At 50.7% G+C, this 14,126-nt stretch overlaps 1 protein-coding gene and 1 long non-coding RNA gene across 4 annotated transcripts in view; one reads left to right on the plus strand and one right to left on the minus strand.

Annotated features, from left to right (window-relative positions):
• Window positions 1–14,126, plus strand: part of LOC137308609 (zinc finger protein 850-like) — a 79,809-nt gene that overhangs the window by 30,296 nt on the left and 35,387 nt on the right. The window contains exon 3 of the mRNA XM_067977228.1: window positions 8,452–8,625. Coding sequence (XP_067833329.1) covers window positions 8,452–8,625 — 174 coding nt within the window. The remainder of the gene's footprint in view (window positions 1–8,451; window positions 8,626–14,126) is intronic.
• LOC137308612 (uncharacterized) overlaps window positions 1–14,126 on the minus strand; it is a 65,665-nt gene that overhangs the window by 28,529 nt on the left and 23,010 nt on the right. For 2 of the 3 annotated variants that reach the window (XR_010959575.1, XR_010959574.1), the window contains exon 5: window positions 4,959–5,082. This is a non-coding gene — a long non-coding RNA (uncharacterized lncRNA). Of the gene's footprint in view, window positions 1–4,958; window positions 6,401–6,881; window positions 6,967–14,126 lie in introns of those variants that run through there. The other variant, XR_010959577.1, reaches the window with a different exon arrangement.

Raw genomic sequence — 14,126 nt, forward strand, 5'->3', positions numbered from 1 at the left:
TTTCTATGGACCCACGGTGAGGAATCACTAAAGAGACTACACGATAACATCAACAAGTTCCATCCCACCATCAAGCTCACCATGGACTACTCCTCAGAATCAGTTTCTTTCTTGGACACACGAATCTCCATCAAAGACGGGCACCTCAGCACCTCACTCTACCGCAAGCCCACGGACAACCTCACGATGCTCCACTTTTCCAGCTTCCACCCTAACCACGTCAAAGAGGCCATCCCCTATGGACAGGCCCTGCGAATACACAGGGTCTGCTCAGACGAGGAGGAATGCGATGGACACCTACAGACGCTGAAAGACGCCCTAGTAAGAACGGGATATGACGCTCGACTCATCGATCGACAGTTCCGACGGGCCACAGCAAAAAATCGCATAGACCTCCTCAGGAGACTAACACGGGACGCAACCAACAGAGTACCCTTTGTCGTCCAGTACTTCCCCGGAGCGGAGAAACTACGCCATGTTCTCCGCAGCCTTCAACATGTCATCAATGAGGACAAACACCTCGCTATGGCCATCCCCACACCTCCACTACTCGCCTTTAAACAGCCACCCAACCTCAAACAGACCATCGTTCGCAGCAAACTACCTAGCTTTCAAGAGAACAGCGTCCACGACGCCACACAACCCTGCCACGGTAACCTCTGCAAGACATGCCAGATCATCGACACAGATACCACCATCACACGAGATGACACCACCCACCAGGTGCATGGTTCATACTCCTGTGACTCAGCCAACGTTGTCTACCTCATACGTTGCAGGAAAGGATGCCCCAGAGCATGGTACATTGGCGAGACCATGCAGACGCTGCGACAACGGATGAACGGACACCGCGCAACAATCGCCAAACAGGAGGGTTCCCTCCCAGTCGGGGAACACTTCAGCAGTCATGGACATTCATCCACCGACCTTCGGGTAAGCGTACTCCAAGGCGGCCTTCGAGACACACGACAACGCAAAATCGTCGAGCAGAAATTGATAGCCAAGTTCCGCACCCATGAGGACGGCCTCAACTGGGATCTTGGGTTCATGTCACGCTACACGTTACCCCACCAGCGAACAAATGTTATCTGTTTTTAATATAATGGGTCATTTGCTGGCTCTCTCTGCCTTCCGGATGTTTCTGCCTCTCTCTGTGTTTTTTTTTTCTCTGTTTTTTTTCCCTGTTTGTTTTTTTGTTGAATGTGTATTCGGAGGTTCTGCTGGTAACACCTCTCTGTCTGAACACGGTGATTGCCTTGGCAACGGGCAGTTGCAGGGGCAGTCTGTAAACACCATGTATTATTGTTCAATATGTATAAATGCGTAGGCTTCAAGGAGATCTTGAAACATTTGCCTGAGGAAGGAGAAAATCTCCGAAAGCTTGTGAATTTAAAATAAAATTGCTGGACTATAACTTGGTGTTGTAAAATTGTTTACAATTGTTTTAAACAGACCATTGTAAGAGAGACATCACAAGGCGAAAGCTCTCTCTCTCTCTCTCTCTCTCTCTGTCTTGCTGGCTCTGGTGGGCTGCTTGTCTTTGTTCTGCCTGCTCTGAAAGGAAAGCAGTTTCCAGCAGACAACAAGGAAAGCAGTTGGACAGGGAAGGTCAGCAGCTCTAGAAGCAGGCCGACACACAAGAAGAAACCAGAGCAACAGTCCCAGTGACCGTCAGACACCTCGCGGCAACAAGGGCCTTACGAAACAACCAACCGAATATTACCACCAACCAACCGGGTAATATTGAGCCACCGCGACCAAAGAAAACCAACTCGGGAGAAAACCGAAGATCCGCAAAGTTTCCACTCTACAATCTATTTCTGACTTACCTCTGGGTGAATTACTGTCAAGGTTTCGTTTGGTGAGCATTATCTCTGGCCCTTCAGAGTCCAACCTAGCTCGTACAGTGGGATTGGGAGGGGTGAGGTATCCTTCCGACTGTAATTTCCCTCGCGTGCACTGAAGTGTTCCCCATTTTATTAGAGCGTTAAGATTGTTGTGTTGTATTTCCTCTCTTGAATAAAGGTCAAAGTTTCTTGCACCAAAACCAGTTGTCTGCTGCACTTTGTCACAACCCCCAAATAAGTCCAAGGTCTAGAACCCAGGGAGTGGGAGCGATTCAGACCGCTCAGTAGTCAGGTGAAGCTGACACACACCACCACCCCCTACAGCCTCCAACAACCACTACCATCTTCCTTTGTGCTCGGTATGATTTGAGGCCCCTGGAGAGTTTTCCCCCTGATTCCCATTGACTTCAATTTTACTGGGGCTCCTTGGTGCCACACTCGGTCAAATGCTGCCTCAATGTCAAGGGCAGTCACTCTCACCTCACCTCTGGAATTCAGCTCTTTTGTCCATGTTTGGACCGAGGCTGTAATGAGGTCTGGAGCCGAGTGGTCCTGGCGGAACCCAAACTGAGCATCGGTGAGCAGGTTATTGGTGAGTAAGTGCCGCTTGATAGCACTGTCGACGACACCTTCCATCACTTTGCTGATGATTGAGAGTAGACTGATGGGGCGGTAATTGGCCGATTGGATTTGTCCTGCTTTTTGTGGACAGGACATACCTGAGCAATTTTCCACCTCTCATTCCTCTGAACTCCAGAGAATATAGGCCCATTCTACTCAATCTCTCCTCATAGGACAACCCTCTCATCCCAGGAATCAATCCAGTGAACCTTCACTGCACCGCCTCCAAGGCAAGTGTATCCTTCCTTAGGTAAGGAGACCAAAACTGCACACAGTACTCCAGGTGTGGTCTCACCAAAGCCCTGTACAATTGCAGCAAGATGCTGCCAAAGTCACAGTAAAAGAGGATGTCGTTGAGATACTGGATGGGCTAAAAATTGATAAAGAGGAGGTACCAGAAAGGCTGACTGTACTTGAAGTAGATCAGTCACTCAGTCCGGATGGGATGCATCCGAGGTTGCTGAGGGAAGTAAGGGTGGAAATTGCGGAGGTGCTGGCCATAATCCTCCAATCATCTTCAGATATGGGGATGGTGCCAGAGGACTGGAGAATTGCAAATGTTACACCCTTGTTCAAAAATGGGTGTAAGGATAAACCCAGCAACGACAGGCCAGTCAGTTTAACCTCGGTGGTGGGGAAACTTTTAGAAACGATAATCCGGGACAGAATTAATAGTCACTTGGACAAGTGTGGGTTAACAAAGGAAAGTCATGTTTAACTAACCTGATTGAGTTTTTTGTTGAGGTAACAGAGAGGGTTGATGAGGGCAATGCGGTCCATGTGGATATGGACTTCCAAAAGGCCTTTGATAAAGTGTCAGCAAAGTTGAAGCCCATGGAATAAAAGGGGCAGTGGCAGCATGGATAGGAAATTGGCCAAGTGACAGGAAACAGAGAGCAGTGGTGAACGGTTGTTTTTCGGACTGCAGGAAGGTGTACAGTGGTGTTCCCCAGGGGTCTGCCCCACTCTCTCCCCATAGCCCTGTATCAATCCCAAACTAATCCCACTGCCCCACTCTCTCCCCATAGTCCTGTATCAATCCCAAACTAATCCCACTGCCCCACTCTCCCCCCACAGCCCTGTCTCAATCCCAAACTAATCCCACTGCCCCATTCTCCCCCCATAGCCCTGTCTCAATCCCAAACTAATCCCACTGCCCCGCTTTCTCACCATAGCCCTGTATCAATCCCCAAACTAATCCCACTGCCCCTCTCTCTCCCCATAGCCGTGTATCAATCCCAAATTAATCCCACTGCCCCGCTCTCTCCTCATAGCCCTGTATCAATCCCAAATTAATCCCACTGCCCCGCTCTCTCCCCATTGCCCTGTATCAATCCCAAATTAATCCCACTGCCTCACTCTCTCCCCATAACCCTGTATCAATCCCCAAACGAATCCCACTGCCCCGCTCTCTCCCCAAAGCCCTGTATCAATCCCCAAACTAATCCCACTGCCCCACTCTCCCCATAGCCCTGTATCAATCCCCAAACTAATCCCACTGCCCCACTCTCTCCCCATAGCCCTGGATCAATTCCCAAACTAATCCCACTGCCACACTCTCTCCCCAGAGCTGACTGGTGTCTCTCTCTCTCTCTCCCCTTGATACTGTCAGTACACTGACTGGTGTCTCTCTCACTCTCCCCTTGTTACTGTCAGTACACTGACTGGTGTCTCTCACTCTCCCCTTGTTACTGTCAGCACACTGACTGGTGTCTCTCGCTCTCTCTCCCCTTGTTACTGTCAGTGCACTGACTGTTGTTTCTCACTCTCTCTCTCCCCTTGTTGCTGTCAGTACACTGACTGGTGTCTCTCTCTCTCTCTCTCCCCTTGTTGCTGTCAGGACACTGACTGGTGTCTCTCTCACTCTCCCCTTGTTACTGTCAGTGCAGACTGGTGTCTCTCTCTCTCTCCCCTTGTTACTGTCAGTACACTGACTGGTGTCTCTCACTCTCCCCTTGTTCCTGTCAGTGCACTGACTGGTGTCTCTCACTCTCCCCTTGTTACTGTCAGTACAGACTGGTGTCTCTCTCTCTCTCCCCTTGTTACTGTCAGTGCACTGACTGGTGTCTCTCTCTCACCCCTTGTTACTGTCAGTACACTGACTGGTGTCTCTCTCTCACCCCTTGTTACTGTCATTGCACTGACTGGTGTCTCTCTCGCTCTCTCCCCTTGTTTCAGGGACAGGCAACATTCCACATTGCCCACCAGACTCTGTTTTTTTCTGGTGGATTGTGGGCGTCCCACTCTGTGTGAAATGCAGGTCAGTCGGAATTGTCAGCGTTTTTTAATTGGAGATTTTAAAAAGTGGAACCTTTGAGACACGGAAAGATTGATTTTGCACCAAAGATTCATTTGGGATTGGAGTAAACAGTGTAATATTTTATTGCAAAATAATCTCAGGCCAGAGAAAATCAAAGGAGTGGATGAGGTTCAGACAGAGAAACCTTACAGAGAAAGATTATCTGGAATCACCAGGCATTGTTCACTCACCTGACGAAGGAGGAAAGCTCCGAAAGCTTGTGATTCCAAATAAAGCTGTTGGACTATAACCTGGTGTTGGAAGACTTCATACATTTGTCCACCCCAGTCCATCACCGGCATCTCCACATCATCACTAAAGAAACAGATGATCTGGTCATTTATCACATTGCTGTTTGTGGGATCTTGCTGTGCACAAATTGACTTCTGCGTTTCCAACATTACAACAGTGTCCACACTTCAAAAAAGTACTTCATTGGCTGTAAAGGGCTTTGGGCCGTCCTGAGGCAATATAAATGCAAGTCTTTCTTCCTTTGTTCTTCACTTTCGAGCAGCGTAGACTGAGAGGTGACCGGATAGAGGCCGAGAAAATAATTACAGGGCTGGATAGCATCCGATTATTCCAGTTTAACAGATTGGGGAGGACCAGGGAACACGAGTTTAAACTATGGAAGAGTAGGAATAGACTGGATGTGAGGCGGTTCCTCTTTTCCCAGAGAGTACCGAGCCTCGAGAATACGTTACCAGCTGGTGGGGTGGGTGTTGGCTCTCTGCCTTCAAGAGGGAGCTGGACCAGTTCCTGACTGGTCCATCATACAGAAGGTCAGTGTCTTTCTGGATAACACTTGGTCCGTGTGATCTGCTGGACTGCTTTCGACAGATCAATTAGCTCCAATCTCATCTCAGGAGATCTCAACCACTCAACATACTGTCCACAGGGGAGTTCTCCCGGTGCCCTGGGACCAACATTCGTGCTTCAAACAACACCAGCAAAAAAACACTTGATTGAACGGCCACTCGTCTCATTGCTGTTTGTGGGATCAAGCTGGCTGCCCCGTAACAACAGGGACTGCACTTCAAAAGGACTTGTGGTATCTTAAGCGACATTAAAAAGAGGCAGCACACTGTGTGTTCAACGCAAAGCTGATTTCTTTGCCTTTTATCCAGAATATGAAACTCCAGCCCAGTTATAGGGATTATTAACATCAGAAACAAACCCCAACTGTCAGAATGAACATGGTTCAGTCCTGGATGTGATTAACAGCAGAATCCAACCCCTGCATCACAGGTGAACTCGCTGGTGAGTCAGAAGGTGGGATGACTGAGTGAATCCCTTCCCACACACGGAGCAGGTGAACGGCCTCTCCCCGGTGTGAGCGCGTCGATGAATTTCCAGCTCCGACGGGGAACTGAATCCCTTCCCACAGTCCCCACATTTCCACGGTTTCTCCCCGGTGTGACTGCGATTGTCTCTCGACAGACCTGATGATCGGCTGAAGCCTCCTCCACACACACAACACGTGTGCGGTCTCTCACTGCTGGGATTGGTGCTTTTTCTTTCCACATTCAATGGCCGATGATATTCAGGTCCTGATGAATCGAGGGACTCGGTCAGATCTTGACGTGAGGTTTGGTTTGAGTTTCCCGTCTGCAAATCCTCCCCTTCTAATACCCTGTAAAATGAATTTAAAACAGGAAAAGGGGAGTGTGAGAGAGAACCCACAAATAAACAAAGGCAGGTTGTGAAATTGAGCCTCATTAACCTGGTAACTTGTGGGGCCGGCACCAGAGAAAAGTGACCATGAAACTGCCGATTGTCGAAAAAACCCAACTGGTTCACTGATGTCCTTCAGAGAAGCGAACCTGCCATGGGGTCTGGGCCGACGCATGAAAAAAAACGCGAGTAATGGCGGCGGTGGGCCCCACAATCCCCCGCGCCCCAGAAACCCCTCTATCTCTTCCCTCTGCTCAGACTGCGCATGCTCCCCCAGGCCGCGCCCTGCATTCTGGGAGCAGCCTCGGGCCTGTCGTTTTGTCGCTCAGTCGGACGCGCTGGAAACGGGAGAAGAAAACCGGGAATAAAAAGGCGGCGGGTAGGACCGGGGGGCGGGGCGGGGGGACGGGAGCCGCCGGACCATCGAGTGCGCGCCTCACCTCCCCGGCGGGCGGGCGGTCGGTCGCGGCCGCCATTAAAATCGATCCGCTCGGTGAGGCTCCGGCACCCGCACCGCGCATGCTCCGGCCGCCAGCCCCGCGCCTGCGCACTGCGCCCCATTCCCCAGAGCTGCCAAAGCAAGAGTTGCATTCGAGCAGCGCCTGTCCCATCCTCAGGGCCCCTCCCCCTCCCCCTCCCCCTCCCCCTCCCACACACAGCCCAGCAGCTGCTGGTGAAGTTGCAGCCACTGTTGCAATGCAGCCAGTGCATGAGAACATAATGCACAGCAGGATCCCACAAGCAGCACCGAGCAGGTGATCTGGTTTTTTGAGGTGGTCGGTTGAGGGAGAAACTCTCCTGCTCTCCTTTGCGGTGGTGGCCGCGGGATCTTTTGCGTCCACCCCGAGAGGGGCAGGCAGGGGCTTCGGTTTAACGTCTCATCCGATGGACGGCTCCTCCGACAGCGCGGACCTCCCTCAGTACTGACCCTCCGACAGTGCGACGCTCCCTCAGTACTGACCCTCCGACAGCGCGGACCTCCCTCAGTACTGACCCTCCGACGGCTCGGAGCTCCCTCGGTACCGACCCTCCGATGGCGCGGAGCTCCCTCAGTACTGACCCTCCGACGGCGAGGAGCTCCCTCGGTACTGACCCTCCGACAGTGTGACCCTCCCTCCGTACCGACCCTCCGACAGTGCGGCGCTCCCTCAGTACCGACCCTTCGACGGCGCGGCGCTCCCTCAGTACCGACCCTCCGACGGCACGGAGCTCCCTCAGTACCGACCCTCCGACAGTGCGGTGCTCCCTCAGTACTGACCCTCCGACAGTGTGACCCTCCCTCAGTACTGCACTGAAGTGTCAGCCCAGATTTTGTGCTTCTGACTCAGGCCAGAGTGATACCCACTGAGCCACAGCTGACATAGGCCATATTCTAGTGTGTGGAGCATTCTGGGTATGATTGCCCGCCATTGTTCGCACCAATTGCTGATATTTCTGAGATGGGGTTCAGAAACGCAAGGTGTAAATGATACCGTGAGCCGAAAGAGGTGCATTTGGAGCGGAGAACCAGTGACACACTGCGTAACCGGGCGCAAACATTCATTCTCAGCCCAGACATCACTGAGAGAAAGGAATTAAATTCATTTTATTTGATTTTAAATGGTTGAATTTACAAATTGAATCATGTTTGTGTCATTGTATTTCCAAACACAGATTCAAGGCTTCATTTTTTTGAATGTGGAAGGAGAAATGTTTGTCTGTTGTGTCTGTGGGAAAAGATTTCAAACATCAGTGTGAGTGGAAAATCACCGAGACACACACACCCGAGTGAGAGTGTTCCAGTGCACTGAGTGTGGAAAGAGCTTTAACCAGTTACACAGCCTGAAAAAAACATCGCACCGTTCACAACGGGGAGAAACCATCCACGTGTTCTGTGTGTGGACGAGGCTTCAACTGATCGTCCAACCTGGAGAGACACAAGGACACCCGGACCATGGAGAAACCGTGGAAATGTGGGGACTGTGGGAAGAGATTCAATTACCCATCCCAGCTGGAAACTCATCGACGCAGTCACACCGGGGAGAGGCCGTTCACCTGCTCCGTGTGCGGGGAGGGATTCACTCAGTCATTCCGCCTGCTGGTACACCAGCGAGTTCACACCGGGGAGAGGCCGTTCACCTGCTCCGTGTGCGGGAAGGGATTCACTCGGTCGTCCCACCTGCTGAGACACCAGCGAGTTCACCAGTGACTGCAGGCGGTTGGATTCTGCTGTTATTGCTGCTGTTAATCACATCCAGGACTGAACCATGTTCATTCTGGCAGTTGTTAGAATTTACAATGTTAGAATTTGCTTTGTTCTCAATCAAAGTTAATCACATCTCGATATGTGTTAATATCAGAGGCTCGCGAGAACAACAGAGGCCCGCCAGTCATCACATTATCTGTCTGGGATGCCCAGGACATGGACTGACCCTTTGTATTGCCAGGCAGGAGACATCAAGTTAAACTTTAAGCAATTAAACTATTAACACGGCCATTATGTCGAGGTCTGGAGGAATCTCACTTCAATATACATTCTGGGCATCATGTGAGATGACTCACATTAAAGGGGATGATTTAAGAACAAGCAGCAAGGCTTTTGGTTTGTTAAGCTGACAGGACGGTCAGAAGTCCAATCTCCAGAAGCCAGGCCGGATCACCTTGGGCCTGCAGGAAACCAGTGTGTATGAGTTTATTGTCTCACCGTAATAGTTCTTATACGATTGGTGTCGGTGTAATAAAGTTGCATTCGGACAATACGCTCGATCCTGACCCACGGGGAATCATTTAATTGAGTTCAAGAGGTTTCCTTCCAGGTGCTTTGTTTCTGCTGACTGGCGGGTCTCACGACTTTGCTTGCGGTGAGGTGACGCTCTTTGAGGGTTGGAGTGAACATTTCCACGGAAATAATTGGCAAAGGAGTTTGTGAGAGACGGTGAGGTCCGTGTTTTTACTGGTTCCTGGATAGTAAATAGTGTTTCTCCTTCCCGCTGCAGGTAGATGGAAAATTAATACATTTGTTCCTGTTACATATTACATAGAATGTACAGCACAGAAACAGGCCATTCGGCCCACCTGGTCCATGCCGGTGTTTATGCTCCACACGAGCCTCCTCCCTTCATCTCACCCTATCAGCATATCTTTCTATTCCTTTCTTCCTCATGTGTTTATCGAGCTTCCCCTTAACAAGTGGAAACATCTTCTCTCCGTCTCCCCTTTCGAATCCCTTCAGAATTTTAAAGACCTCGATCAGGTCTCTTCTCGAGAGAAAAGAGCCCCAGCCTGTTCAATCTTTCCTGATAGGTTTAACCTCTCAGTTCTGGTGTCATCCTTGTGAATCTTTTTTGCACCTTCTCCAGAGCCTCTATATCCTTTTTGTAATATGGAGACCAGAACTGTGCCCCGTACTCCAAGTGTGGTCTGACCAAGGTTCTATACAAGTTTAACATAACTTCTCTGCTTTTCAATTCTATCCCTCCAGAAATGAACCCAATATATGGGAGCCAGACTTTAGGAAAGATGTCACGGCCTTGGCGAGGGTGCAGAGGAGATTTACTAGAATGGTGCCAGGGATGAGGGACTTCAGTTATGTGGAGAGACTGGAGAAGCTGGGGTTGTTGTCTTTAGAGCAGGGAAGGTTAAGGGGAGATTTAAGTGTTTAACTCAACATGAAGAGGAGGGGGCACTGCTTTCCTTAATACGTCACCCGCAACTGAAGAGCAACCTGTCCCTTTAACTACCTGTCCCTTTAAATACACGTGTACTGAAGGGGCTGAAACTGTGCCTGTCCCTTTAAGCGTAACCCACACAAAAACAGGAACCTCATGGAATCGGAGGCCATTCGGCCCATCGTGCCTGTGCCGGCTCTTTGAAAGAACGATCCAATTAATCCCACTGCCCTGCTCTTTCCCTGTTGCCTTGCAAATGGTTTCGTTTGGAAGCACCACTGTTAACACCTGTGATGTTTTTGTATATTTGTAATATTTAATGTAAGATGTTTGAATCTGCTCCCACCGCCCTTTCAGGCAGCGCGTTCCAGATCATCACAACTCGCTGCGTAAAAAAAAATCCTCCTCCTCTCCCCCCTCTGGCTCCTTTGTCAATTATCTTAAAGGGCCCCACTGTCCCTCTAATGCCTCAATCGAACAATCAAAACCCCCAGCATTTTACTGCCAAAGCTTAAAATGCCGGTCCAGAACCACAAGTTCCAGCTTCCTCCAGGAACCTCAAGGGTTTATCAATGAAACAGAAGATGGTTTAAAACAAAATATTACTGGAGGTGCAAAAGCAGCCCCAGGATAAAGGGGGGGGCCCAATGTCCCCCCTGCAACTTCCCGATTCCCGCGGCTCTGGCTCCTCCCCCCCCCCCATCTGACCTGTCGGCGACCCTACTTTTGGTCACCTCTGGCCCCTGTGCATCTAAACCCGAACCCAGGCCTTCATAGTGTGGAAGTGCATGAAGGGATACTTGACCATATTAACTCTCTATTAATTCACTTCACTCACATCATGGACAAGTACACATAGAAGCACAATTGTGTAATTTTGAGTTTCTCACGTTGATAATTAATTTAGAAAGAGCAAGTCGCCTCGCACAGACGATACAGCCTGTCCTCCCCCCGAGATAAGGGATGGAGCGAGCTTCAGGAATAAATGACCATATGGCCTTGAGACTAACTACATCCCACTGATAATGAGAGACAGGAATGTGGGAAGAAAGCAGATGACTGATACTTTCTCATGCCTCCGTGGAAGGTAACAAGCTGGCTCTGGATGCTCGAGGGCGGGCTCACTATTTGATTGACCAACTACCTGATCCAATGGAGAGTGTCCGTGTACGTCCATATTCTGTAACAGGTGGGCGTTGTTTACCAAATTGTATAAACGTGAGCTGTTTCTTTAACTCGGCGAAGTTGTCCCCTCAACCATTGTCTTGAGGTGCTCTTCCACTTGTGTACAAGTCGGGGTTCAATAAAGTTTCTCTTTGTACTGCTTGTTTGGGTGTTAATGCATTGTATATTGATAAGTAATATTAAGTTTCTACAGGGTTCAGGTACACAGATCATTGAAGTGTCATGAACAGGTGCAGAAAATAATCAAGAAGGCGAATGGAATGCTGGCCTTTATATCGAGAGAACTGGAGTACAAGTGGGCAGAAGTTATGCTGCAGCGACACAAAACCCTGGTCAGACCGCACCTGGAGTACTGTGAGCAGTTCTGGGCACCGCACCTTCGGAAGGACATGTTGGCCATGGAGCAAGTGCAGCGTAGGTTTACTGGAATGATACCCGGATTTCAAGGGTTAAGTTATCAGGAGAGATTACACAAATTGGCGTTGTATTCTCTGGAGTTTAGAAGGTTAAGGGGTGATCTGATCGAAGTTTATAAGATATTAAGGGGAACAGATAGGGTGGATAGAGAGAAACTATTTCTGTTGGTTGGGGATTCTAGGAGTCGGGGGCACAGTCTAAAAATTAGAGCCAGACCTTTCAGGAGTGAGATTAGAAAACATTTCTACACACAAACGGTGGTGGAAGTTTGGAACTCTCTTCCGCAAATGGCAATTGATACTAGCTCAATTGCTAAATTTAAATCTGAGATAGATAGCTTTTTGGCAATCAAAGGTATTAAGGGATATGGGCCAAAGGCAGGTTTTGGAGTTCGATCACAGATCAGCCATGATCTTAACAAATGGTGGAGCAGGCTCGAGGGGCTGAATGGCCTCCTCCTGTTCCTGTGTTCCTAAAAATGGAAAATTAGAAGCCTCCACGGAAATACTCGTTCCGAAAACAAGACTCTTTTACATTGTACAGTACGGACAGGGTCAGATTAGCAGCCGAATGTCCCCGAGAATCGACCTCCCCTGACAGACCCACATCTGGGCCCGACTGGGCTCAGACAGGCTGTCGCGGCTGGAATGAAGTCCTCGGGGTGAAACCCAGCAGCTTCTCCTCCGGCTCGAACTGATGCCACAAAATGGACCGACACAGGAGGCGAGGGGCCGACTTCCGCATCCAGCGCCCACCCTGATGGATCCCGGCTCTGAATTCCTCAGTCTGTAATTTCTGGACTCCGTTCCGCGCGCGATAAAAAAAACGCGAGTAATGGCGGCGGTGGGCCCCCACAATCCCCCGCGCCCCAGAAACCCCTCTATCTCTTCCCACTGCTCAGACTGCGCATGCTCCCCCAGGCCGCGCCCTGCATTCTGGGAGCAGCCTCGGGCCTGTCGTTTTGTCGCTCAGTCGGACTCGGTGGAAACGGGAGAAGAAAACCGGGAATAAAAAGGCGGCGGGTAGGACCGGGGGGCGGGGCGGGGGGACGGGAGCCGCCGGACCATCGAGTGCGCGCCTCACCTCCCCGGCGGGCGGGCGGTCGGTCGCGGCCGCCATTAAAATCGATCCGCTCGGTGAGGCTCCGGGACCCGCACCGCGCATGCTCCGGCCGCCAGCCCCGCGCCTGCGCACTGCGCCCCATTCCCCAGAGCTGCCAAAGCAAGAGTTGCATTCGAGCAGCGCCTGTCCCATCCTCAGGGCCCCTCCCCCTCCCCCTCCCACACACAGCCCAGCAGCTCCTGGTGAAGTTGCAGCCACTGTTGCAATGCAGCCAGTGCATGAGAACATAATGCACAGCAGGATCCCACAAGCAGCACCGAGCAGGTGATCTGGTTTTTTGAGGTGGTCGGTTGAGGGAGAAACTCTCCTGCTCTCCTTTGCGGTGGTGGCCGCGGGATCTTTTGCGTCCACCCCGAGAGGGGAAGGCAGGGGCTTCGGTTTAACGTCTCATCCGATGGACGGCTCATCCGATGGACGGCTCCTCCGACAGTGCGACGCTCCCTCAGTACTGAACCTCCGACAGTGCGACGCTCCCTCAGCACTGACCCTCCGACAGTGTGACCCTCCCTCAGTACTGACCCTCCGACAGTGTGACCCTCCCTCAGTACTGACCCTCCGACAGTGTGACCCTCCCTCAGTACTGACCCTCCGACAGTGTGACCCTCCCTCAGTACTGACCCTCCGACAGTGTGACCCTCCCTCAGTACTGACCCTCTGACAGTGTGACCCTCCCTCAGTACTGACCCTCCGACAGTGTGACCCTCCCTCAGTACTGACCCTCCGACAGTGTGACCCTCCCTCAGTACTGCACTGAAGTGTCAGCCCAGATTTTGTGCTTCTGACTCAGGCGAGAGTGATACCCACTGAGGCACAGCTGACATCGGCCATATTCTAGTGTGTGGAGCATTCTGGGTATGATTGCCCACCATTGGAAGCACCAATTGCTGATATTTCTGAGATGGGGTTTAGAAACGCAAGGTGTAAATGATACCGTGAGCCGAAAGAGGTGCATTTGGAGCGGAGAACCAGTGACACACTGCGTAACCGGGCGCAAACATTCATTCTCAGCCCAGACATCACTTCGAGAAAGGAATTAAATTCATTTTATTTGATTTTAAATGGTTCAATTTACAAATTGAATCATGTTTGTGTCATTGTATTTCCCAACACAGATTCAAGGCTTCATTTTTTTGAATGTGGAAGGAGAAATGTTTGTCTGTTGTGTCTGTGGGAAAAGATTTCAAACATCAGTGTGAGTGGAAAATCACCGAGACACACACACCCGAGTGAGAGTGTTCCAGTGCACTGAGTGTGGAAAGAGCTTTAACCAGTTACACAGCCTGAAAAAAACATCGCACCGTTCACAGCGGGGAG

This window comes from Heptranchias perlo, unplaced genomic scaffold, assembly GCF_035084215.1.
Source record: "Heptranchias perlo isolate sHepPer1 unplaced genomic scaffold, sHepPer1.hap1 HAP1_SCAFFOLD_134, whole genome shotgun sequence".
Lineage (NCBI taxonomy): Eukaryota > Metazoa > Chordata > Chondrichthyes > Hexanchiformes > Hexanchidae > Heptranchias > Heptranchias perlo.